The 27,957-nt window shown below is 41.4% G+C and overlaps 1 protein-coding gene and 1 pseudogene across 4 annotated transcripts; both read left to right on the top strand.

Annotated features, from left to right (window-relative positions):
- The first annotated feature begins 567 nt into the window (after positions 1-567).
- On the top strand, positions 568-27,957 carry MCIDAS (multiciliate differentiation and DNA synthesis associated cell cycle protein). Of its 4 annotated transcripts, none has more exons than XM_056542374.1 (9): positions 568-610; positions 4,234-4,384; positions 15,347-15,466; positions 15,542-15,620; positions 16,131-16,216; positions 20,819-20,891; positions 22,514-22,731; positions 22,840-22,950; positions 27,132-27,957. In XM_056542374.1, exons 3-9 carry the CDS (start codon positions 15,377-15,379, stop codon positions 27,597-27,599), a joined length of 1,125 nt encoding a protein of 374 aa, XP_056398349.1. In that variant the 5' UTR covers positions 568-610; positions 4,234-4,384; positions 15,347-15,376; the 3' UTR covers positions 27,600-27,957. The 4 variants fall into 4 exon arrangements, with proteins under 4 accessions (XP_056398349.1, XP_056398366.1, XP_056398375.1 ...); XM_056542391.1 differs by having other exon boundaries at positions 577-596; positions 4,234-4,320; XM_056542400.1 differs by having other exon boundaries at positions 590-610; positions 4,234-4,320.
- LOC130345136 (U2 spliceosomal RNA) lies at positions 25,083-25,204 on the top strand (annotated as a pseudogene).

The following is a 27,957-nucleotide window of genomic DNA, read 5'->3' as shown; positions in this document are numbered from 1 at the left end:
GTGACTGGTGTTGAGTCAAATATGTTAAATCAGTGGTCTCCAAACTGTGGACCCCCAAATGTTGCAAAACTACAACTCCCAGCATGCCCGGACAGCCAACGGCTGTCCGGGCATGCTGGTAATTGTAGTTTTGCAACATTTGGAGGTCCTCAGTTAGGAGACCTAGGGACTCAATTAAGCCCCCGTAAATAATAGGGACAAACTTCCCTATCTTATATATATATATATATATATATATATATATATATATATATATATATATATATATAAATTCATCTTATATAGAGACGTATATATCTATGGCTCAGGGCTATGACCGGTAAGTAAAGGGTTATCAGTCCCCCGCACAGACCCTGCCGGCTCCTGGGGACAGCCATTGCCGCCGCCGCACCTCCAGACGTTGGTTTCTGTGTACACTAATGATACCGAGCACAGCTGGCAACGGGGCGAGAGCACAGAGGGCGCCAATGTATGGAGGCAAGAGAACAGGAGCGCGGTGTCCCCGGGGAAGGGAGGCTGAGCGCCCCTAGTGGCCGGACTGAGCGCGCCATCTATCGCGCTTACTGACGACAGTCTGCAGCCATGACGCCTCCGCTGTAACTGACCAACTGTCAGTACTAATGGGCAGTGATAGCGGGGAGGGGGGGTCTGATGAAGACTGATAGTAATAGGGGGCGAGGGGGCTATTACAGTTATACAGTTTACAACTCAGACCCACCCCCCTCTATTACTGTTTAGAACACAAAATTACCCCCCCCCCCCCATTATTACTCCATAACAGTCAACGGCACAGCCCCCCCCCCATTACTAATATACAGTCTACAGCACAGCCCCCCATTACTAATATACAGTCTACAGCACAGCCCCCCCATTATTAATATACAGTCTACAGCACAGCCCCCCCATTACTAATATACAGTCTACAGCACAGCCCCCCCCATTACTAATGTACAGTCTACAGCACAGCCCCCCCCATTACTAATATACAGTCTACAGCACAGCCCCCCATTACTAATATACAGTCTACAGCACAGCCCCCCATTACTAATATGCAGTCTACAGCACAGCCCCCCATTACTAATATACAGTCTACAGCACAGCCCCCCCCATTACTAATATACAGTCTACAGCACAGCCCCCCCCCCATTATTAATATACAGTCTACAGCACAGCCCCCCCCATTACTAATATACAGTCTACAGCACAGTCCCCCCCATTACTAATATACAGTCTACAGCACAGCCCCCCCATTACTAATATACAGTCTACAGCACAGCCCCCCATTACTAATATACAGTCTACAGCACAGCCCCCCCATTACTAATATACAGTCTACAGCACAGCCCCCCCCATTACTAATATACAGTCTACAGTACAGCCCCCCATTACTAATATACAGTCTACAGCACATCCCCCCCCCCCATTACTAATATACAGTCTACAGCACAGCCCCCCATTACTAATATACAGTCTACAGCACAGCCCCCCCATTACTAATATACAGTCTACAGCACAGCCCCCCATTACTAATATACAGTCTACAGCACAGTCCCCCCTATTGCTGATATACAGTCTACAGCACAGTCCCCCCATTACTAAAATACAGTCTACAGCACAGCCCCCCCCCCATTACTAATATAGTCTACAGCACAGCCCCCCCATTACTAATATACAGTCTACAGCACAGTCTCCCCCCCCCCCTATTGCTGATATACAGTCTACAGCACAGTCCCCCCCCCTATTGCTGATATACAGTCTACAGCACAGCCCCCCCATTACTAATATACAGTCTACAGCACAGTCCCCTCTATTACTGATATACAGTCTACAGCACAGCCCCCATTACTAGTATACAGTCTACAGCACAGCCCCCCCATTACTAATATACAGTCTACAGCACAGCCCCCCCATTACTAATATACAGTCTACAGCACAGTCCCCCCCTATTGCTTATATACAGTCTACAGCACAGTCCCCCCTATTGCTGATATACAGTCTACAGCACAGCCCCCCCATTACTAATATACAGTCTACAGCACAGTCCCCCCTATTACTGATATACAGTCTACAGCACAGCCCCCCCATTACTAATATACAGTCTACAGCACAGCCCCCCCATTACTAATATAGTCTACAGCACAGCCCCCCCATTACTAATATACAGTCTACAGCACAGTCCCCCCCTATTGCTGATATACAGTCTACAGCACAGTCCCCCCCCCCTATTGCTGATATACAGTCTACAGCACAGCCCCCCCATTACTAATATACAGTCTACAGCACAGTCCCCCCCTATTACTGATACAGTCTACAGCACAGCCCCCATTACTAGTATACAGTCTACAGCACAGCCCCCCCATTACTAATATACAGTCTACAGCACGGCCCCCCCATTACTAATATACAGTCTACAGCACAGTCCCCCCCTATTGCTTATATACAGTCTACAGCACAGTCCCCCCCTATTGCTGATATACAGTCTACAGCACAGCCCCCCCATTACTAATATACAGTCTACAGCACAGTCCCCCCTATTACTGATATACAGTCTACAGCACAGCCCCCCCATTACTAATATACAGTCTACAGCACAGCCCCCCCCCATTACTAATATACAGTCTACAGCACAGCCCCCCCATTACTAATATACCGTCTACAGCACAGCCCCCCCCATTACTAATATACAGTCTACAGCACAGCCCCCCCATTACTAATATACAGTCTACAGCACAGTCCCCCCTATTACTGATATACAGTCTACAGCACAGCCCCCCCATTACTGATATACAGTCTACAGCACAGCCCCCCCATTACTAATATACCGTCTACAGCACAGCCCTCCCATTACTAATATACAGTCTACAGCACAGCCCCCCCATTACTAATATACAGTCTACAGCACAGTCCCCCCCTATTGCTGATATACAGTTTACAGCACAGCCCCCCCCCCTATTACTGATATACAGTCTACAGTACAGCCCCCCCCCATTACTAATATACCGTCTACAGCACAGCCCCCCCATTACTAATATACAGTCTACAGCACAGCCCCCCCATTACTAATATACAGTGTACAGCACAGTCCCCCCCTATTGCTGATATACAGTTTACAGCACAGCCCCCCTATTACTGATATACAGTCTACAGTACAGCCCCCCCCATTACTAATATACAGTCTACAGCACAGCCCCCCCATTACTAATATACAGTCTACAGCACAGCCCCCCTATTACTAATATACAGTCTACAGCACAGTCCCCCCCATTACCTATATACAGTCTACAGCACAGTCCCCCCTATTGCTGATATACAGTTTACAGCACAGCCCCCCCCCCCCTATTACTGATATACAGTCTACAGTACAGCCCCCCCCCATTACTGACAACAATTTACAACATAGACCCCTCTATTACTGATGTACAGTCTACAACACAGACAACCGATAATAACATTAAAGGAGAAGTATTATGTAAAAAAATCTTATCCTCTATCCAAAGGATAGAGGATAAGTTTTAGATTGTGGGGGTCCGAACACTGGGACCCCCTGCCATCTCCTGTTTGGATCCCCAGCTCTCCTTCACAGCAGCGCGTCAGGACCCCCGCCCAAAGCAGGGGCCGCAAGGCCTCCTCCATATAGCTCTATGGGAGAGCCGAAGATTGGGATAAGGGATACGTTTTTACATTATACTTCTTTAATTCATATCAATAATGTTGTTATTGTTATAAGGTACGGTATTAGAGGTGGACAGGGGACGATACAGTCTACGATCACCAGGACACATGACTAGGGGTGTAACACATTTGGAATAGGGGCCAACTTCAGTAAAGAGTTCAGAACATACAACGCTTGTATAAATTCCACCTACACTGCATATAATGCACAGAGTGATGTCACAGCATATAGATAGTACCCACAGAAATGTTACAGTAGGGATGACTCAATATGCAAACAGTGATGTCACAGTGTAGGGATAATGCACAGAGTGATGTCACAGCATATAGATAGTACCCACAGAAAACTTACAGTGGGGATGACTCAATATGCAAACAGTGATGTCACAGTAGTGGGAAAATGTGCTTAGTATATTAAAGTATAGAACATGGTGAAAGATGTAGTTTTGCAACAGCTGGAGGCACCATGTTTGTAAAACACTGTTCTAAGGATCCAGAGTAAGTGATAATGGGCATGAAGAGAGCTACCATTTGCAGATTTTCATACATTGTTTCTTGCAGGCTTCAGCAGTAATAGGTTCCGTCAGACACCATTACAAGTCAATAAGGATCCATCGGGCACAGTCGATGTTGGGCACCCATCGACAGGTCCAGTAACTATAATTGTGGTGTGAACAGGACCTTACAGAGACCCAAAACCACATGTTGTGTTGTGAGTTGTTGTAAAAGTGTACCTGTCATTAAAAAAATTGACATCAGAAACATGTCAAAAGTTTTGATTGGTTGAGGCCCTCACCAATCAACGTGACATGTGACAGGTACACTTTAAAGGGGTTGTTTTCAACAATATCCCACTGATCTACTGACATCAGTCACTGCAGGAGAACTGTAACAGTGTTTCATGGTACAATTCTAAACACAGTACATGGTTGTGCGGAGTCTACTAGAGTGAAAACTGCCATTCATGGCTCTCTTGATCATAGAGGGTAGTCCTGAGCACTGACATCATATGAGAAACCAGATTCCATATGGCTTCCTTGTCCATGATCACAGAGTACACTCAGCACTGTAGAAACAAGGGATAACCTAAAGCGACTGAACCCTAAAAATCACAGGGCCCACCACTATATGCTATTTAACATTTTAAAGTAAAAACAAAAGGAAAAATAGCCAGCACAACAACCTAATACACAGGTGCCCGCTGCTGTGGCAAATACAAAATGTACAAAAAAGAAAGTTGCAACAGCACTCTAGATAATAAAATGTAGGCTCTCAGCGCACTTTTTGATCAAAATGTGTCCCCCCATCCACCATGCGGAGGTGGCCTCATATCGGATGGGACCCTAACATGATAACTCACCTCTGCTGTGCATATAGCCTCTGACTGTGACATGCTGGATTAGCCATTGACTAAACCACCTCCAGTCTGAGAGGGATGGGGTGCACGGCTAAAGAGGGTGCCACACCCCCCAACTTACAAGGTAAAAACAAAAGGAAAAATAGCCAGCACAACAACCTAGTACACAGGTGCCCGCTGCTGTGGCAAATACAAAATGTACAAAAAAGACAGTTGCAACAGCACTCTTTGTCAAAAAATGGAGGCTCTTAGCGCACTTTTTGATCAAAATGTGTCCCCCCCCATCCACCACACGGAGGTGGCCTCATATCATTTCTTTTTTGTATATTTAACATAATAACATAGTTCATAAGATCAAAAAAAGACCAGAGTCCATCAAGTTCAACCTATATCCCTAATGAGTCCCTACTGAGTTGATCCAGAGGAAGGCAAAAAATTCTCATACTAGAGGTAAAAATTCCTTCCCGACTCCAAATATGTCATCAGAATAAATCCCTGGATCAACGTTCTGTTCCTATAAAGCTATAATCCATAACCAGCAATGTTATTACTCTCCAAAAATGCTTCCAGACCCCTTTTAAATTCTTTTACAGAGCTCACCATGACCACCTACTCCGGGACAGAATTCCACTGTCTCACTGCTCTTACAGTAAAGAACCCCCGTCTGTGCTGGTGCAGAAACCTTCTTTCCTCTAAATGTAGAGGATGCCCCCTTGTTATAGATACAGTCCTGGGTATAAATAGATCATGGTAGAGATCTCTGTACTGTCCCCTGATATATTTATACATAGTTATTAGGTCTCCCCTAAGCCTTCTTTTTTCTAATCTAAATAACCCTAATTCTGATAATCTTTCTGGGTACTGTAGTCCTCCCATTCCCCGTATTACTCTGGTTGCCCGTCTTTGAACCCTCTCCAGCCCCACTATATCTTTCTTGTGCACTGGTGCCCATTACTGTACACAGTATTCTATGTGTGGTCTGACTAGTGATTTGTACAGTGGTAGAATTATTTCCTTGTCGTGGGCATCTATGCCCCTATTGAATCACCCCATGATTTTATTAGCCTTGGCAGCAGCTGCCCGACACTGGTCACTACAGCTAAATTTACTGTTAACTAAGACTCCTAAGTCCTTTTCCACGTCAGTCGTCCCAAGTGTGCTCCCATTTAATACATTATCCCAGCCCGGATTTTTCCTCCCCATGTGCATTACCTTACATTTATCAATGTTGAACCTCATCTGCCACTTCCCAGCCCAAACCTCCAACCTATCCAGATCCATTTGTAACAGTGCGCTGTCCTCTATAGTGTTTACCGCTTTATAGAGATTAGTATCATCTGCAATGATTGCTACTTTACTATTCAACCCCTCTACAAGGTCATTAATGAATATATTAAATAGGAAAGGACCCAAGACGTACCCCTGTGGTACCCCACTAGTAACAGTCACCCAATCAGAATAAGTACCATTAATAACCACCCTCTGTTTCCTATCACTGAGCCAGTTACTGACCCACCTACACACATTCTCCCCCAGCCCCATCCTTCTCATTTTACGCACCAACCTTTTGTGTGGCATCGTATCAAATGCTTTGGAAAAATCCATATATACGACATCCAGCGATTCCCCTGGTCCAGTCTGGAGCTCACCTCCTCATAAAAGCTGATCACATTAGTTTGACAGGACCGATCCCTCATAAAGCCATGCTGATATGGAGTCATACATTTATTTTTATCTAGATACTCCAAAATAGCATCTCTTAGAAAACCCTCAAACAATTTACATACAACAGAGGTTAAACTAACAGGTCTATAATTCCCAGGGTCACCCTTTGACCCCTTTTTAAATATTGGCACCACATTTGCCATGCGCCAGTCCTGGGGAACAGTCCCTGTTACTATAGAGTCCCTGAATATTAAAAATAGGGGTCTGTCTATTACATTACTTAAAGGTGTATTCCGGGCAAAAACATTTTATCCTCTATCCAAAGGATAGGGGATAAGATGTCTGATCCCAGGGGACCCGCTGCTGGGACCCCAATCCCTCCCCCCCCCCCAAGGATCTCCCTGCAGCACCTGCATTCTATGTGGGGACTGCGTCTCTAGTTTCGGAAACCTCCGGGTTTTGGGGACGTGACGTCACGCCACGACCCCTCCATTCATGTCTATAGGAGGGGGCATGACGGCCATCATATATATATATATATATATATATATATATATATATATATATATATCTATATCTATCTATATATATATATATATATATATATATATATATATATATATATATATTTCAAATCTGCACAGGTCACTTGCCAGGTCAATTATCCAGACCGATTTTCGGTGTTTTTTTTCCTGCTACTCTAAATGCTGCAGATTTTCGGTGTTGAACTTACATATGGAAAATTTGCAGCATTTCTGGTACGTGTGATCCTACCCTTAAGTCTTGCTCACACAGAAGGATATTATTGCACACTCGCAACGTGTTTCCCACTGCGAGTTTAAATGGGGACGGGCTCTCTGCAACATATTTTCAGTAGCAAAATATCCGCTGCAGAAATCCGCAACAGACCCCATTGTAGTCAGTGCAGTGCAGTGATTTTCCACAGTCCGCTACCGAAAATCTGGGGAGCCCGTCCCCATTCAAACTCGCAGCGGGAAACACGTTGCGAAATTGCAATAAAATCTGCCCATGTAAAAGAGCCCTTGTGTGTATTTTGATGCATATTTTGCTGCAGATTTTATACACTAGATTTAGCTTTTCTGTGGCATTTTTGCAAAAAAATTAAATAAAAAGTAGAAACTTAGCCTTATGATTTTAAAGGAACTTATAAGGCTTAAGTTATGTTTACATGCGCCAAATTTATCAAAGGTTGCACGCAGTGTAATAAATTTGGTGCACGTGCGCATATGAAGGATTTTTGTTTCTGTGCAAGTTGAAAGATCGTTGGGATTGGTTTGCGACATTTGGAGCGCTTTACCACAAAATTTGTGACATTTGGAGAAAATGATAAATTCACAATCATTGCAAATAGTAAAGGGGGGTATTCATGAAAAGGGAAGGAGGTGCACGACTTTTTACTCCATTAATTCATGTGGTGGGAACTGTGTACCTGCATCAAATGTATTACATGGTGCAGGTCATGTGATAAATCTGGTGCTGATCACATTTCTCTGCGACTTTTTGTGCGACTTTTTAACACGTGCGACAAATGTGTGACTTTTTAATTATGCTGTCCACAGACAGTTTCTAAGGCATGTCAAGACTGGTGTAGAATTGCGCCTAAATAAGCATAGTTGCGCCAAAATATGCGACAAACTGAAAAGTCTCAAATCATAAATTCATGACCACTGCATGATATCGCCAGAAATCACGCCTTCCAATATCACTTTGTAAAAAATATTCTATTTGGTTTGGCACAAAACATTGTCGCAAAAAACAACTGCACCAAAAACTGCACAAAATTACAGCCAAAATAATGGGGTAAAAAAAATACCCCTCAAAATCTATCAAATTTGGCAAAAAACCACAAAACACTTCAGGACATAAAGTCTTGCAAAACCATCAGGCCGGGTCTCCACTGAGTAATTTTTCGCAAAAACGCTGCTATAAACGCCCATTTTGCCGCGATGTTTTTTTTTGCAAAAAAATGCTGCGGCCAGATGTTAGCTGCAAGTCTATAGGAAACTGCAAAACCCCTTATCCACTTTGCGTTTTTGAGTTTGGCATTTTTAAATCCTTTTGGCGTTTTTTAGTGACATTGGGCAAAAACGCTGGATTTCAAAAACCTCTGCTTGCTGAGGGTCGGGCGTTTTTTTTTGCAGAAACGTAGCGTTTTTCCCCCATAGAAGTCTATGGGAGTGAAAAAACGCAAAGAAAAATGCTATGTGGGGTTATAAAATTTTTGGACTTATAAAAATATACATTAGTGTTAGAAAAAATTGTATCTAACGAAATGTATATTTTTTTTATAAAGAAATGTTATTTAATTTTGAAACAGTAAGCAATTTATGTGGGCGGGCAGGGCACTAAAATGTATCCGACAATTATAAAAAATATAGTGTATGTGAGTGTCTTTAACTTTTTTTTATTCATTTTTAGGTAGTACTACTGCTCCCATCATGGAACACACTGTTCCATGATAGGAGTAGTAGTACTTTGACTAACTGTCAGATCGCCCCGGCTGTCACATTTGTCAGCCGCGGCGATCCTCCAGTATACTGTATAGGCTGGCCGCTCTTCTCTGGTCCCCTGTACTGCCGTATATTTACAAATATTCATATTTCCCGCTGAGATGTGATTGGCCAGAGGGTTCTAGCCCATCACAACTGTCGGGGAAATATGAATATTAGGACATATATATGGCAGGGACCTTAGAAGAGCGGCCGGCCGGCTGCATCTATACTTTAAACAGGATGATCGCAGCTGATGTCTAGAGTGACATCAGCTGTGATCATTTCTACTACTACTCCCAACATGGAGCACACTGTACTCCATGATGGGAGCTGTAGTACTTTTACAGATCGCAACAGGTGTCAGTAGTAATAGGCTTCAGCTAGTGACATATCACAGCGGGTCACTCCTGACACCCGCTGCGATCATCCATTCTCCCTGAGATGTGGAGATCTCCTGCGCTCGGCATCTCAGCACTGTACTCTGGCCGGATACTAAATAATTAATATTTCCTGCAGTGAGAGGGGATTGTGATTGGCTGAGGTACTTTTGTGCCTCGGGGAGTGGTGACCCTGAGGTGCCGAAACTCACTGGGAGGATGGACTCACTAAGTTGAAGCACGGGCACCATAATCTCTTCACCTTGTGGCACTCACCTCTTGATTCCCGGCCTTCTGGCTAGGATCAGAGAAATTTTTATAGATCCGGCCGGATGTCCGGGCAGTATATCTGCACACATTCACTTATTTATTTCTTTTTTTGTCTCACTGTGTCACTTTTTGCGTGTTGTGTGTTCACAGGATTTGTCAGGATGCGGTAGCCCTTCTGGGTGTCCCTCCTGGCGGTCTAGGGGAGGTGTGTGTGGCCATTAGGTTCCGCACCTCCCTGCAAACACCCCGGGTACTCCTGCTTTGGCAGGGTACCTACCGTAATCGGCTCTGCGGGCAGATACCTTGGCTGACGCCAAGGGGGATGCCGGGAGCATTTGTGGTCCCCTAGTAGCTTCGGCGAAAAGGGACATCGAACCTGGAACCTCGCAGGTACCTTTTGGTCCGGAGGCGAAGGGTAAGGTTTGTTGGGGGGCCTCTCTCCTATCGGAGAAGGGCTTGCGATAGACCGCATCCTTTGTGCACGTTTTTTTAGTGTAACACGTTTGCACTTTTTCTTGCACTTTGGGTGAATCGAAAGCACGTTCCTCGGCTTTAGATAAAAAAAAAAAAAAAAAAAAAAAAAAAAAGAAACCATTCAGCCAATCACAGTTCACTGCGGGAAATATGAATTATTTAGTGTCTCAGGGAGACTGGATGATCACAGCGGGTGTCAGGAGTGACCCGCTGTGATATGTCCCTAGCTGCAGCCTACTACTACTCCCAACATGGAGCACACTCTGCTCCATGATGGGAGCTGTAGTACCTGCATTAATAGATCGCAACAAGCGTCACCTCTGACACCTGTTGCGATTTGTAAAAGTACTACAGCTCCCATCATGGAGCACAGTGTGCTCCATGTTGGGAGTAGTAGTAGCAATGATCACAGCTGATGTCACTCTAGACATCAGCTGCGATCATCCTGTTTAAAGTATAGATGCAGCCGGCCGGCCGCTCTTCTAAGGTCCCTGCCGTATCTGTACTAATATTCATATTTCCCCGACATTTGTGATTGGCTAGAACCCTCTGGCCAATCACATCTCAGCGGGAAATATGAATATTAGTAACTATACGGCAGTACAGGGGACCAGAGAAGAGCGGCCAGCCTATACAGTATACAGGAGGATCACCGCGGCTGACAAATGTGACAGCCGGGGCGATCTGACAGTTAGTCAAAGTACTACTACTCCTATCATGGAACAGTGTGTTCCATGATGGGAGTAGTAGTACTACCTAAAAAATGTAAAAAATTAAGGTTAAAAAGTAAAAAAAAACACAAATACACTTTATTAAACACATTATTAAAAACATACTTTTTTTTACATTCCTACAGCATCCTTTTTTTTTTTTGGTACCCAACTAAGGGTGCCAAAAAAATGCCAAAGTGCAAAAAAAAGCTATTTCCACATTAAAGGAGTAGTCCAGTGGTGATTCAGTGGTGAGCAACTTATCCCCTATCCTAAGGATAGGGGATAAGTTGCAGATCGCGGGGGGTCCGACCCCTGGGGCCCCCCGCGATCTCCTGTACGGAGCCCCGACAGCCCGCTGGAAGGGGGCGTGTCGACCTCCGCACGAGGCAGCGGCCGACACGCCCCTTCAATACAACTCTATGGCAGAGCCGAAGCGCTGCCTTCGGCAATCTCCGGCTCTGCCATAGAGATGTATTGAGGGGGCGTGTCGGCCGCCGCCTCCTGCGGGGGTCGACACCCGCTATCTCGGCGGAGAGCCGGGGCCCCGTACAGAGAGATCGCAGGGGGCCCCAGCGGTCGGACCCCCCGCGATCTCAAACTTATCCCCTATCCTTAGGATAGGGGATAAGTTTTTCACCACTGGACTACCCCTTTAAGCCTAAAACGCAAGAAAAAACGCCAGAAAAAAAGCCAAGAACGCAGGGCAGTTTTTCTGGAGTTTTTGCTGGCGTTTTTTTTTTTGGACAAAAAAAAAACACTGCAAAAAACTCAGTGGAGACCCAGCCTCACTGTGCCAAATCTCCTTTTTTTTTTAAATGCTTGATAAATCCCACCCAATGTGTATTTAATATATATATATATATATATATATATATATATATATATATATATATATGCAAACAAACAAAACTGGTTTGTGTTGTTAGCCCAAAAAAAAAAAAGATGTGAAAACTCCACAAAGTGTGTTGTTTGTTATTCATAATGTTTTCAAAACAAGATAATTTATTAATTAATTTATTTATTTTTCTTCTCACCGTACAATCACTGTCAAAAATTACATTGTATAAAATACGTCCCTTATAGACTGCAAGCTCTCCAGCAGGACCCTCAATCCTTTTCTTTTAATAATTGGTGTTGTATTATTGTTATGTCCTTATTTGTACCCTCAAAATTGTAAGGGTGCGTTCACACGGAGTAAATCAAGAGTAATTCACGCCGAAAAATTTACGGGCGGAAAAAAATAATTTTATTTTTGCGCAAAATTTGCGGGAAATTCGTAAAAATCGGGGAGAAAGAGGTGAGGGGTTTTTCAGCCATTTCCGCATGAATTCTGCGCGAATTCCGCGCAGATTTATGCGCTAAAATGATGTCCGGCGGAATTTTTTTTTAACCACTGACTTCTATTGATTTCTACTAGCGGATTCCACTTGAAGAATGAACATGCTCTTTCTTCAAGCGTAACGGAATTCAGCGTTGGAATTCTGCTAGAAGAATTTCCGATGTGTGAACAGGACAGCAGAAATAACATTAAGTCAATGGGCAGAGGAGATGTGCATTAATTTGGAGCGGAGAATTCAAGAGGAATTACTCGAGTAAATTCCTCTTGAATTACTCCATGTGAACGCACCCTTAAGTTCTGTGGAACTTGTTGGTCCCTTTTAGTAAAATATTTATTATTATTATTATTATTACTATTTATGATCATTATTAATTATTTTTATTGTTAGGATTATGTGGTATAATCATTATTACCATTATTTATTTTATTGTTATTATTTATTTTATTTGATTGTTATTCTGTAGTATTATTATTATAGCTATTATTATTTTGTTGTTGTTATTATGTAGTATTATTATTATAGCTATTATTATATTGTTGTTGTTATTATGTAGTATTATTATTCTTTTTATTTGTATCATTATGCATTATTATTAGCATTACTATTGTTTAATATTATTACTGTCATTATTTTTATTATTTAAAATTTTTATTATTCTGATTGTAGACCTAGTGTGCTAGTCACGTTCCATACCGGTGGCCTCCAAACTGTAGACATCCAGCTGTTGCAAAACTACAACTCCCAACATGCCCGGACAGCCAACAGTTGTCCGAGCATGCTTGGAGTTGTAGTTTTGCAACATCTTAAGGTCCACAATTTGGAGATGCTGGGAGCTGTAGTTTTCCCACATCTAAAGGTTCACAATGGCCCTTATTTACTAAGAGTGTTGTGTAGGTTTCTTTGTGGGTTTTAATTCCCTGCAATTTTTTTCCCACGGTATTTACTAAGGTTTCCCTACATTTTCCACTTTTCCCTACTTTTTTTTTTTTTTTTTTTTTTTTGTTACACATGCTCTGATCTGTCTTGTTTACCTCAGCTCAAATCCACCACATTTTCTGTGGAAACCTTAGTAAATATGTAGGGTTTTGTGAAAATGTCGGGAACATGCCCCTTTTCACTGTGGCCGCGCCCCTTTTTCAGGTTTTCTCACAAAAGTCGGGTTTTATCAATTCTAGCACAAATTCTGTCGCAGACAGAATTTCTCGCAAGACTCTTGCGCACAATCCGACAAAACATCTTGGGTTTGCAATAGTAAATCAGGGCCAATATGGAGATGCTGGGAGTTGTTGTTTTGCCACATCTAAAGGTTCACAATATGGAGATGCTGGGAGTTGTTGTTTTGCCACATCTAAAGGTTCACAATATGGAGATGCTGGGAGTTGTTTTGCCACATCTAAAGGTTCACAATATGGAGATGCTGGGAGTTGTTGTTTTGCCACATCTAAAGGTTCACAATATGGAGATGTTGGGAGCTGTAGTTTTGTCACATCTAAAGGTTCACAATATGGAGATGCTGGGAGTTGTAGTTTTGTCACATCTAAAGGTTCACAATATGGAGATGTTGGGAGCTGTAGTTTTGTCACATCTAAAGGTTCACAATATGGAGATGCTGGGAGTTGTTGTTTTGCCAAATCTAAAGGTTCACAATATGGAGATGCTGGGAGTTGTTGTTTTGCCACATCTAAAGGTTCACAATATGGAGATGCTGGGAGTTGTTGTTTTGCCACATCTAAAGGTTCACTATATGGAGATGCTGGGAGTTGTTGTTTTGCCACATCTGAAGGTTCACAATATGGAGATGCTGGGAGCTGTAGTTTTGCCACATCTAAAGGTTCACAATATGGAGATGCTGGGAGCTGTAGTTTTGCCACATCTAAAGGTTCACAATATGGAGATGCTGGGAGTTGTTGTTTTGCCACATCTAAAGGTTCACAATATGGAGATGCTGGGAGTTGTTGTTTTGCCACATCTGAAGGTTCACAATATGGAAATGCTGGGAGCTGTAGTTTTGTCACATCTAAAGGTTCACAATATGGAGATGCTGGGAGTTGTTGTTTTGCCACATCTGAAGATGCACAATTTGGAGATGCTGGGAGTTGTTGTTTTGCCACATCTGAAGGTTCACAATATGGAGATGCTGGGAGTTGTTGTTTTGCCACATATGAAGGTTCACAATATGGAAATGCTGGGAGTTGTTGTTTTGCCACATATGAAGGTTCACAATTTGGAGATGCTGGGAGTTGTTGTTTTGCCACATCTAAAGGTTCACAATATGGAAATGCTGGGAGTTGTTTTGCCACATCTGAAGGTTCACAATTTGCTGATGCTGGGGGTTGCAGTTTTGCTACATCTGGAGGTTCCCAATTTGGAAATGCTGGGAGTTGTAGTTTTGCTACATCTGAAGGTGCACACTTTGGAGATGCTGGGGGTTGTAGTCTTGGAACATCTGGAGGTGCACACTTTGGAGACCACAGTTCTGTACATCACAGGGGAAGCCTCTTATATGGGCTCTCATCTATGTTGTATTCAGGAGCCTAACAGAAAGTGTCCCCCACAGGCAGAGGTGAGGTCCCATTTGGCGCTCAGTCTCCCTCTGCAGCTGACAGCCATAGTAACCCCACGTCTGGCTCTGCAGGGCTCTGCTATTGTGGCTGCTGCACAGTCCTCAGTGCCGGGGGCAGGAGCCGGTGTCACCTCTCTAATCCCTCTAATTACATGTCACCAGCCCCTGCGCCTTTTTTGCACCCTATTGTCCCAGGTGATTACGTCCACTCCCCACTTTCACTGGTGTAACTGCTGCCTGCAGCCCGGGCACTGGCGGGCTCCGGAGTGCTGCTGCCTGCTGCTAGGGACGCCTCACCCTGGTAACCAGAGGGGCCCCTGATCCTGTGATTGGGCGCAGACATCATACTACAGTTATAAAGATTTGCTCGAAGTCACTTATGATCTCCCATCTGAACATTAGAGCTGTCACCAATCTCCCTAACCTGGGACCATGCAGAACAGGAGGAAAGCCTTCGATAAGCTGTGTCCAAACAGGATAGCTGCTATATCTAACAGGGGCACTAGGAAGCCAGAGAGGAAGGTAGGAGACTCTGTATAGTGGATGTATGGCCATTCATGTGATCCCAGCTAATGCATATGTCTCTATAATAAGCAGGTGTCAAGGAGGATATTTGGGGACCCCCCTGGCCCTGTGACTATCTATGTGGACCAGTCTCCAAACACTGTAGATGCAGGTATGTATAAAATAAATAAATAAATAATAATAATAATTATATATATATATATATATATATATATATATATATATATATAAAATCAAAATATATGTATATTAAAATATATATATATATATATTTGTGTATGTGTATATATATATATATACATACACACACACACTTATATACTATACATATATATTTATATATATATATATATATATATATATACACACACACACACTTATTAATATATATATATACACACACTTATATACTATACATATATATTTGTTAATATATATACAGTATATATATATATATATATATATATATATATATATATATACACACACATTTATATACAATACATACACACACATATATATATATATATATATATATATATATATATATATATCTCAAGGCTGATAGAAATGCACTTGCTGCTGCTGTGTGTCTGAACTTGACATGTAAGGACTGACCTGTTCTTGTGTTCTGTTCTTGTGTTCTGTTCTTGCCCTGCAGCGCTGTCTGCTATTGACTGGCAGGATTTAGCCGACTGTAACAGTGTCATACAGCAGGACGCCGATAGGGGCAGTGTAACGCAGCAGGTAAGGCACCATATACTTCAAAGCTTCCTCCACTATTGATGTCTTTTTTACATGACTGTAGGCACAGCAGAGGGGCACATGGAAAGCTAATTGAAGTGACAATACACACTTAGTGTCAAAGCAAATAATGGAGCCGTTGATACCTTGTAAAAGAGCTTAACAGTATTTATATGGACTTAGATGAACAGCATCTGATGGCAGTGATAATCACTATGGGTGATCTGGGATCCCTCAGTGTTGAATTGCTTTGGATCTGATCACTGTCACTGTCACTCTACAGCAGTGTTTTCCAACCAGTGTGCCTCCAGCTGTTGCAAAATTACAACTCCCATCATGCCCGGACAGCCTTTGGCTGTCCGGGTATGCTGGGAGTTGTAGTTTTGCAACAACTGTAGACACATAGTTTGGAAAACACTGCTCTACTGCAGTTTTCCCAATCAGTGTGCCTCCAGCTGTTGCAAAACTACATCTCCGAGCATGCCAGGACATGTTTTTAGTGTGTAAGGGTTTCACGTGCAATTTGGGATTTAAAGGTAAGAATAGGATGGTCCACGGTTAAAGTGGCCGATAGATTTAGAATCAGGTATAAAGTCCAAAGCCGGATTTCTGTGCAGCCTGTGTTTTTCTGTTGTGGAAACTGATGTTACTACAGAAACTAATGCAAGTTACACACTGGTCAAATGGATGTAACGTCTCCATGCACAGCCAAATGCTATAATAGGTACCGCAAACACTGCAAATCCATGTACACACAGCTAACCACTGACATACTGGATGGGAGATTATTAAAGTATATAAAAAGTCATTTCAAGATCTATATCATATCTATCTATTATCTATCTATCTATCATGTATCTATCTAGCTTTATCTATCTATCTATCTATCTAGCTTTATATGTCTATCCATCTTAAATCTATCTATCTCATATCTATCTATCTATCTATCTCATATCTATCTATCTATCTATCTATCTATCTATCTCATATCTATCTATCGCATTATCTATCTATCTCATATCTATCTATCTATCTCTCTATCTCATATCTATCTATCTCATTATCTATCTAACTCATATCTATCTATCTATCTATCTATCTATCTCATATCTATCTATCTCATATCTATCTATCTATCTATCTCATATCTATCTATCTCATATCTATCTATCTATCTATCTATCTCATATTTATCTATCTATCTATCTCATATCTATCTATCTCCTATCTATCTATCTATCTATCTCATATCTATCTATTATCTATCTATATATCTATCTCATATCTATCTATCTCCTATCTATCTATCTCATATCTATCTATCTATCTCATATCTATCTATTATCTATCTATCTATCTCATATCTATCTATCTCATATCTATCTATCTATCTATCTATCTATCTATATATATATATATATATATATATATATCTATCTCATATCTATCTATTATCTATCTATCTATCTATCTATCTATCTCATATCTATCTATCTATCATCTATCTATCTATCTATCTATCTCATATCTATCTATATATCTATCTATCTATATCATATCTATCTATTATCTATCTATCTCATATCTATCTATCTATCTATCTATATCATATCTATCTATTATCTATCTATCTCATATCTATCTATCTATCTATCTATCTCATATCTATCTATCTATCTATCTATCTATCTATCTAACTATCTATCTATCTATCTATCTATCTCATATCTATCTATCTATCTCATATCTATCTATCTATCTATCTATCTCTCTCATATCTGTGTATCTCATATCTATCATCTATCTATCTCATATCTATCTATCTATCTATCTATCTCATATCTATCTATCTATCTATCTATCTATCTCATATCTATCTATCTATCTATCTATCTATCTATCTATCTATCTATCTATCTATCTATCTATCTCTCTCTCTCTCTCATATCTGTGTATCTCATATCTATCTATCTATTATCATTGATCTGTTTATCTATCTATGTACCTCATCTCTATCTGTCTGTCTCATCTATGAATCTATCTTACTATTTGACCTATTACTATGTTGGTGCTTGGCCTATAAAATGACCGTTTGGATGTGGTTTTTCACATTTCTTTTCATTATTTGCTGTTCTCTCCCAGTGTATTATTACTATGAGTGGCACCTACCTAGAAGTGACACACATATTGTGCTCTATATATAGACATTGGCAGCTTCACCACTTTCATAATGGCTGGCACTTGTAGTGTATTTGGAGGAGGATTATTACCAGAATTCAGTTGTTTGTGTTTCTGCCAAGAGCATACACAATGCGCAGACCGGGGACCCCGTGGCACGGTGACAAAAACAGCCTTTCTATATTACAGGATGATCCCTATTAGTAATACCTTGATGCCAGGCTTCAGGGAGATTGTGCTGGATGCCAACAGTTCACAGGGGATGTCACTGTGCTCATACCCTGTAAGGAGATGGGGAGGGGATCCAGTGAATGGGATCTCCCTGATGTAGAGATCTGGTGATCACAGGGGCACATTCAGTACTATGACCCCCTCTGAGCTCTAAAATGCATTTCCCATAGTAATGTCCCTTTACCTATTCTTACTTTCTGTGTCACTTCATAAAAATGGATTTTAATTTCTGAATTCTAGAATGCAGATTATTCTTCAGCAGAAAATCAGTTCAAGGGGTTCAGGGGGCAACATTTGCATGGAGTTTGTATGTTTTCCCACACTCCAAAAACATATTAAAGGGGTACTCCGCTGAAATTTTTTTTTTAAAGGGGGACTCCGGTGGGAAACTTTTTTTTTTTTTTTTCAAATCAACTGATGCCAGAAAGTTAAACAGATTTGTAAATTACTTCTATTAAAAAAATCTTAATCCTTCCAGTACTTATCAGCTGCTGTATACTGCAGAGGAAAGTCTTTTCTTTTTGGATTTCTTTTCTGTGTGACCACACTGCTCTCTGCTGACACCTCTGTCCATGTCGGGAACTGTCCTGAGCAGGAGAGCTTTGCAACATTTTCATGGAGTTTGTATGTTTTCCCACACTCCAAAAACATATTAAAGGGGTACTCCGCTGATTTTTTTTTTTTTTTTAAAGGGGTACTCCGGTGGAAAACTTCTTTTTATTTTTTTTTTAAATCAACTGAGGTCAGAAAGTTAAACAGATTTGTAAATTACTTCTATTAAAAAATCTTATTCCTTCCAGTACTTATCAGCTGCTGTATACTGCAGAGGAAAGTCTTTTATTTTTGGATTTCTTTTCTGTGTGACCACACTGCTCTCTGCTGACACCTCTGTCCATGTCAGGAACTGTCCAGAGCAGGAGAGGTTTGCTATGGGGATTTACTCCTGCTCTGGACAGTTCCTGATATGGACAGAGGTGTCAGCAGAGAGCACTGTGGTCAGACAGCAAATTCAAAAAGAAAAGAACTTCTTCTGTAGCATACAGCAACTGATAAGTTCTGGAAGGATTAAGATTTTTAAATAGAAGTCATTTACAAATCTGTTATATCTTTCTTGCACCAGTTGATATGAAAAAAAGAAATAAATAATAATTAATAAATTTTTTCCACCGGAGTACCCCTCATTAAAAAAAAAAAATGTTTTCCAGCGCAGTACCCCTTTAATTTAGAATCTAGATTAAGTGTTTCCTTCCTAACCAGTGTGCCTCCAGCTGTTGCAAAACCACAACTCCCATCATGCCCGGACAGCCTTCGGCTGTCCGGGCATGATGGGAGTTGTGGTTTTGCAACAGCTGGAGGCACACTGGTTGGGAATCACTGATCTAGATACTACTATGTTTAATCTAGATATTTTTTTAACTATTAGTCCCAGCATGCTGAGACAACATTTCACACCACATGTTGCAGACCTCTAATATACACTTACAAATGTAGTTTTGCAGGTGCCATAGAACTGCATGTCCCAGCAGACAGTATTATGCACTATTCCTATTGAGGGCGATTGGTACTGTCTGCCCATAGGTGTGTAGTGTACACAGGTAATCCAGTAACCTGCAGTGAATAGACTTTAATCCGCTGTTACTCTCCGTATGAGGTGCATTGTAGTGAATGTGGTCAGTGCAGCACTTGGGAGTCGCCCAGGTTTTGCATTGTATGGATGCTAAGCCTCCCCAGGCAGTTTATTTGCCCGGTGCCCTGAGGTGAGGCTCTGCACACTGAAGCAAGCAGCCTGGGTTAATCTGTCACTGAAGAGCTTGGAGGAATGTTGATGGGTGAGGGGTAGAGATTGGACGACCATCGGCCAATCAGGAGCCACCGTAAGGTGTAAAGGGACAGCGTAGACTGACAGGATCAGGATAGGTGACTTGTCCTACCTCCTGTGCACCTGCTCCTGGCATCAGTGAACGTTACACTACAGTCTGCTCCATCTACCCCCCCCTCCCCTCCACTTTTTTTTGGGAATCGGCCACAATCACAATGTTGGATATGGCAGTACACACTGGTCACGTTCATTTTTCAACCTATGGCTATGAATACCAGGTTTGTGGCTTCGCTTCGTCCTGCAGGGACACCTGTTTTTCCCCTCTACATCTACGGCGCCGGGGGTGCTGACCCATGTTTTCCCTTTATGTGTTGCAGGGACCTTGCTTGCAGAGTGAGCCGGAGTTTGATCTGCAGGAATTCAGGGATGCCGTGGACAGCTTTATTGACGGTAAGTGATTGTATTGGATTATTCTCATATTATAGTATTTATATGCACTCAACCTGGACTTGCAGGTCCGCACTAGTTGAACTTATGTCTACCTGCTCATATTTGGCAACAATAGTGCATAGTGCCTCAATGCTACCACTGGCACCCTAAAGCACCCAGGTTCTGGTATTGAGCTGGACCAAGAATATATCTGAATTATTTGTGCTGCCTTTTTGTATTTGTTTCCTGGTACATGTGTTTTAGTACCACCAGCACTAATGTGAGTTCTCTGTCGCTACATGGAATATATCGTCTCCAATAAGTAAAGTTTTTAGACAGTAATCAGTTATGTAAAAAGTAGCACTTTTTATTTTACTATATTTTTACTTTAGACTCAGTTTTTTTTTGTACACTTACTTTTATTATAGAAAAAAAAATGTTCTCATGTTGTGGATTTGCTCAGTTTAGTTTCAGATTTGCTGCAGATTTGCTTCAGTTTTAGTTGCGGATTTACTGGTGTTTTGCTGCAGATTTGCTTCAGTTTTAGTGTTTGAGTTGCAGAATTACTGGTGGTTTGTTGCACGTCTTAACCAACTCTGCAGAAAATTTACAGTATGGGTGTAAACATACCCTTATATTTTTTTCTACTTGTTCTAAATGTTCATACACTTGTGAAATCTTTAATGCTTATTGTATAAGAGGCAGACTAAGGTTAGGTTTCCACTAGTTTATTTTTATTTTTTTTAGCAAAAACGCTAATAAAAATGCCCATTCTGCATGGCGTTTTTTTTTTTTGTGAAAAAATGCTGCGGACAGATGTTAGCCACTTGGCGTTTTTCAGTTTGAGTTTTCCTTAATCCTTTTGTCGTTTGTCGTTTTTAAGCTATTTTTTGGCTCCTTGGCAGTTTTTCAAAAACGACCTCTTGTTGAGACTGGCATTTTTTAAAGGAAAATCTTGGCGTTTTCCTCCCATAGAAGTCTATGGGAGTGAAAAAATGCCAAGAAAAACATCATGTGGGTTATAACTTTGGCGTTTCTTGAGGTATAAGAAGAAAAAAAAAAAAGTGGAAACCTAGCTTAAGTGCTAGGGTTTTGAGACAGTGCTTGGGAGTTTAAAAAGTGGAGGTGCCCATAGACCCCCATGCATCTTTTGAAGCCTTTAACATTTGCATGGAGTTTGTATGTTCTCCCACACTCCAAAGGCATTAATATACAATCTAGATTAATGTTTCCCAACCAGTGTGCCTACAGCTGTTGCAAAACTACAGTGACACTAGACATGGAATTGTGCTGCATTTAAATATCATGTTTGTTCTATTGATCAATCTATTGTGTTTTATAATGTTTTTTTGGCTCAGTGGTAGCACTGGGGTATTGGGTTTAAGGGGCAACATTTGCATGGAGTTTGTATGTTCTCCCACGTTCCAAAAAGATATTAATTTAGAACCTAGATTTGTGTTTTCCAACCAGTGTGCCTCCAGCTGTTGCAAAACCACAACTCCCATCATGCCCGGACAGCCGAAGGCTGGGAATTGTGGTTTTGCAGCAGCTGGAGGCACACTGGTTGGAAAACACCGATCTAGATACTACTATGCTGTTTTATCTGGATATTTTTAACTAATGTCCGACTCTTTTTTTTTCAGACCAGACAGCTCACATGCAAACAGGAATGGGTGCTGCAAACTTCCTTCTCTTACCCCCTGATGGGCCAGCATTCGAGCCATGCATGGTCCCCCATATTCATGCACCCCAACTTACGCCCATCAACGTGCAGCCGATTCCTAGCACAGAGCAATTTTGGAGGGATATGGCAGATCAGAACCAAAAGGCGCTGGGAGATGCCTTGGTGCAGAACAATCAGGTATGTGTGGCGGTATGGTTCATGCCCATTGTCACAATAAGAATAAAGGAATCTGATCCTTGTATAAGGATTTCGCTTATTATCGTATTTTTTTTCTTCCCCTTTCAGCTGCATGTGAGCCTGAATGAAAAGCAGGAGGAGATCGCCTGCCTGAAAGAGAAAAACGTTCAGCTCAAAGAACTCGCGAACCAGGCAAAGCATTTGGCGTCTGTGCTTGATGTAAGTGGAGGCTGTAATATTATGATTTGCCAACAGGGGGAGCTTGAGTGCAGTATTGTGTTAACCCTTAAGTGACCACGCAACTTTTTTTTCTGCTGTTGTTACATTGCCAAATTGCAGGCAGTATATATATATATATATATATATATATATATATATATATATATATATATATATATATATATATATATATATATATATATATATATTTTTATTTTTACTTTATTTTTGATAAGTTGTATTTTATTATTTTTTTTAAGTTGACTTTTCTTACCTATTTCTAAGTCTATTAGTACAATAAGAGCGCTATTAAAAAAAAAAAAAAAAGAAAAAAATATATATAGGAATATGCAAAGCAGCTCATTACATCACCTTTTAAGGTAATGTTCCCTGGTATCAGCTTAGCTCCTGTTAACCCCTTAAGGACTCAGCCCATTTGGACCTTAAGGACTAAGAGAATTTTATTTTTACGTTTTCGTTTTTTCCTCCTCCCCTTCAAAAAATCATAACTCTTTTATATTTTCATCCACAGACTAGTATGAGGGCTTGTTTTTTGCGCGACCAGTTGTCCGTTGTAATGCCATCACTCACTTTACCATAAAATGTATGGTGCAACCAAAAAAATACTATTTGTGGGGGGAAATGAAAAAGAAAACCGCAATTTTGCAAATTTTGGAAGGTTTTGCTTTCACGCCGTACAATTTACGGTAAAAATGACATCTGTTTTTTATTCTCTGGGTCAATACGATTAAAATGATACCCATGATTATACACTTTTCTATTACTGTTGCACTTAAAAAAAAATCGCAAACTTTTTAACCAAATCAATACGTTTAAAATCCCCCTATTTTGAAGACCTATGACTTTTTCAATTTTCCGTATAAGCGGTGGTATGAGGGCTAATTTTTTGCGCCGTGATCTGTACTTTTTATTAATACCATATTTGTTTATACAAAACTTTTATTACATTTTTTATTAATTTTTTTGGGAATAAAATGTTATAAAAAAGCAGCTATTTTGGTCTTTTTTTTTTTTAACGTTCACGCCGTTCACCGTACGGTATTATTTACATTTTATTTTAATAGTACGGATATTTACGCACGTGGGGATACCAAATATGTATATAAAATAATTTTTTTACACTTTTTGGGGGTAAAATAGGGAAAATGGGACAATTTACGTTTTTATTGGGGGAGGGTTTTTTCAAATTTTTTTTTACTTTTTTTTACTTTTATTTTTACACTCTTATAGTCCCCATAGGGGACTATTTATAGCAACCATTCGATTGCTAATGCTGTTCAGTGCTATGTATAGGACACATCACTGATCAGCATTATCGGTCATCTTCTGCTCTGGTCTGCAGGAAGGCAGATCAGAGCAGAAGACTCCCGGAAGGCTGTGGAGGCAGGTGAGGAGACCTCCGTCTGCCGTGCAGGATGATCGGATCATCTTGTTAAGTGACTGCAATGCTGCAGATGCCGTGATCTGTATTGATCACGGCATCTGAGGGGTTAATGGCGGACATCCGTGGGATCGCGGGTGTCCGCCATTACCAGCTGGTCCCTGGCTGGGATCCACAGCCGGGACCTGCCGCACATGAGGCCGGCATCGCTCCGATGCCCGCAGTTATGCTCAGGACGTAAATGTATGTCCTGGTGCGTTAAGTACCACATCACCAGGACATACATTTAAGTCCTGCATAGTTAAGGGGTTAAGGAATATAAAAAGCTGATCGTGATTTTATGCCAAGCCAGACTAGTCCCCAAAAGGGAAGTTTCTACCCATCTGCAGACAGCTGTTTCGTGGATTTTGCCACTCGTCAGTACAGGGCAGGGTGATCTGGCTTGGCTGGGGTAAGAGGCCTGAGAGCAGGCAAAAACCACGAAACAGCTGTCTGCAGATGGGTAGAAACTTCCCTTTTGGGGAGTAGTCTGGCTTGGCATAAAATCCCGATCAGCTTTTTATATTCCTTAACAGGAGCTAAGCTGATACCAGGGAACATTACCTGAAAAGGTGATGTAATGAGCTGCTTTGCATATTCCCTTACCCAGAATGCCCAGAATATATATATATTTATTATAATATAATTTTTTTTTTTAAACTATTTTTACACCGTCAGAACACTTAAAAAAATCGCTTCTCGGCCTTTTGGCTAAGATCAAGTGTAGTACCTTTCCTGTTAGTTTTCCTATTAGTTGGCAGGATGGGTGTACCAGGGATGGCTGTATAGCACAGCAGTCATCCCCGATGAGACCTGTTCCCTGCTGGATCTGGCCTTATGGTCCGGGTAGAGTGAAGGCCGAGGTGCACAAGCGCCCTGGGAGTGGTGACCCCCAGGGTGCCGGAATTCACTTGGGATTGGCAACCCCATTTGAATGAAAGCACATAGCACGCACTTTTTCTCTCACTCTTTTGGGCACTCACCCTTAGTATCCCGGCCTTCCGGCAAGGATCCGGGAATTTTTATAGATCCGGTCGGATGTCCGGGCAGTATTACACACTGCGCACATCCACTTATTTCTTTTCTTTTTTGTCACTGTGTCCACTTTTTGTGTTCGTTTGTCCACTAGGATTTGGTAGGGTGCAGTAGCCCTTCTGGGTGTCCCTCCTGCCGGTCTAGGGGAGGTGTGTGGCCATTAGGTTCCTCACCTCCCTGCTATACCCCGTGGCATCCTGTTTCGGCAGGATGCCAAACCGGTTTTACTGGTTCCTTGGTGACAACCTGGTTAACGCCTAGTTGTCTGCCGGGAACACTTTCGGTCCCTGAGTAGCTTCGGCGAAAAGGGACATCGTACCTGGAACCTTGCAGGTGCCTTTTGTCCCGGAGGCGAAGGGTTTGGTTTGTTGGGGGGCCTCTCTCCTTTCGGAGAAGGGCTTGCGATAGACCGCATCCTCGTGCACGTTTTTTTTTGTGTGAACACTTGCACTTGGGTGATTTGAGAGCACGTACCTCGGCTTTCAATTAAAAAAAAAATAATTTAAAAAAACCCTTAAAAAAAATGATTTTGCATTGCCGCGTTCCAAGACGCATGCAATTTTTAGTTTTCCATCCATGGAACTGGTTGAGCGCTTATTTTTTGAAGGATTACAAGTAGTTTGTAGTTTTCATTGCTAGCCTTTGGATTGCTTTTTATTCTGCCTCTTGGGAAGTGGAATCAGCAAAAAAAAAAAAAAAAGTTATTCAATTTTTTTTTTACTTATTTTTTTTTAGACAGTATTCACGATGTGGAATTTTATTTATTTATTTTAATGAGTCTTATATATATATTTTTTTTAGACAGTAATTCACCTTGTGGGATAAGTCACATAATAACATAATATATTATAATATAATATTTTATAATTCAGGTCAATCAACATGCATGTAGTTTAAAAAAAAAAAAAAACACATTTGCAAAGTGAACATCTTTTAGGATTTATTTGCTTGTAACTTCTTTTATTTTACAAAATACTTTCTTGAACTATTTTTTTTCTACTTTTTTAAATTCCAATAGTGTACTTTTAACAGGTGACCCTCTGTTTCTCTAATACATTGGAAAAGTGTTACATTGTCCCCTGTCTTGCGATATCAACCCATTGGTGCACTCCATGATGACATCTCTTTCCCTTAGAACACTATAGACTGCAGAATCTAAGAGGTTAAACAGCCAGGATTGGGTATTCCTGTAATGAAAAGACACCCAAGCACCTCAACACCCACACTTGCAGGATTTAGGCTGCGTTCACATATTTTGCATCATATTTTTTATCCAAAATAAGAAATGGAGTCGACACAGAGAAAAACTCTAATGGAAAGATTTGTACCTTTTTTTTTTTGTGTGTTGATTCCACTCCTGTTTTTTGTTAAAAATACTGAGCAAAATATACTATGTGTGAGCCCAGCCTTATTATGCTGTGTTCTAAAAATGCATATACAGTAGAATAAGGCCACTAAAAAACACTTAGTTGTTGAAATTACCATAAACCTAAATTGTGCAAAGCTTCTTCCTGCTAATATCTTTTCTATATATGAATGCCACCTTCTCTGGAGGGCCTCAGAACTGGAGACACTTGACCTCTGATATACAGCAAACCTCTTGTAGCCAAAATGGCCGATATCACCTGAACAAAAAAAATGTAGATAACATAGGCATTGTGGTTCTTGTTTCTTTAAACTAAAATATTTGTTCTTTTCTACACAGGAGCTGATGAGCCAGCGGTCCGCGGATAATCCCAGCCTTTCTTCTGAAGGCTTACTGAGCCGGCCTCCGGTAAAAAGAAGTTTAGAGGAGTTCTATCCACAGACCACCGAACAGGAATGTAACCAGGTGGATGAAATATTAAGGGAAATTTCCGAGAAGTGCAAGGCCGCCCTTATGGGGAGTGCCCACAGTGAAGCCAAGCGTCCTAAACTGTTTTCTGAGGACCCCGTAGAGGGCCAGGGTGAGGTCACCACCACCATCAAAATGTGCGGAGCATTTCAAGGACTGAAGACCTCCACAGGTCACAGCTCGGTGAGCTTGAGTAACACCGATTTAGAAGAAGACGTTACCTTCAGGACCTCTATCAAAGACCACTGCACCATTCGGACTCTCGCTTTTCCCCAGGGAAATGCCTTCACCATAAGGACAAATGAAGGAGGATATAAGTTTAGATGGGTCCCCAACTGAGTCCGGCTGCAATCAGCTAACTACACTTCCATGAATTTCTTTCTGCTCACCCTGCTGGTTATCAGGAATTCCACCAGGGGGCGAGCAACACTAGCAGTTATTCTACTGTAACCTAATAACAAGGACTATTGAGCTAATAAATAGCTACATATGGGTGTATTAGGGCTCTTTCTAACCTGTTGTATAGAGCCGTAATACAGTATTTCTAGAAGTCTATGGGACCAGACTGTAATGCAGTGTTTCTCAACCAGGGTTCTCCCAGCTGTTGAAAAAGCCTTTGGCTGTCTGGGCATGCTGTGAGTTGTAGTTGTAGGGAGAATACCTCTTTTATGCAGTGTTGTATGGTACAATAGCAGTG

Source organism: Hyla sarda, chromosome 1 (genome assembly GCF_029499605.1).
Source record: "Hyla sarda isolate aHylSar1 chromosome 1, aHylSar1.hap1, whole genome shotgun sequence".
Taxonomy (NCBI): domain Eukaryota; kingdom Metazoa; phylum Chordata; class Amphibia; order Anura; family Hylidae; genus Hyla; species Hyla sarda.
Note: the sequence above shows the minus strand (reverse complement) of the source record. Positions and strands in the feature narration are given on the sequence as shown.

Bases quoted from the DNA above. Each gene is read 5' to 3' on its own strand.
- MCIDAS (XM_056542374.1), top strand. From the start codon at position 15,377: ATGCAGAACAGGAGGAAAGCCTTCGATAAGCTGTGTCCAAACAGGATA. The intron at 15,621-16,130 runs GTATGTATAAAA...CTTGCCCTGCAG, and splicing joins TCCAAACACTGTAGATGCAG to CGCTGTCTGCTATTGACTGG. The intron at 16,217-20,818 runs GTAAGGCACCAT...TATGTGTTGCAG, and splicing joins GGGGCAGTGTAACGCAGCAG to GGACCTTGCTTGCAGAGTGA.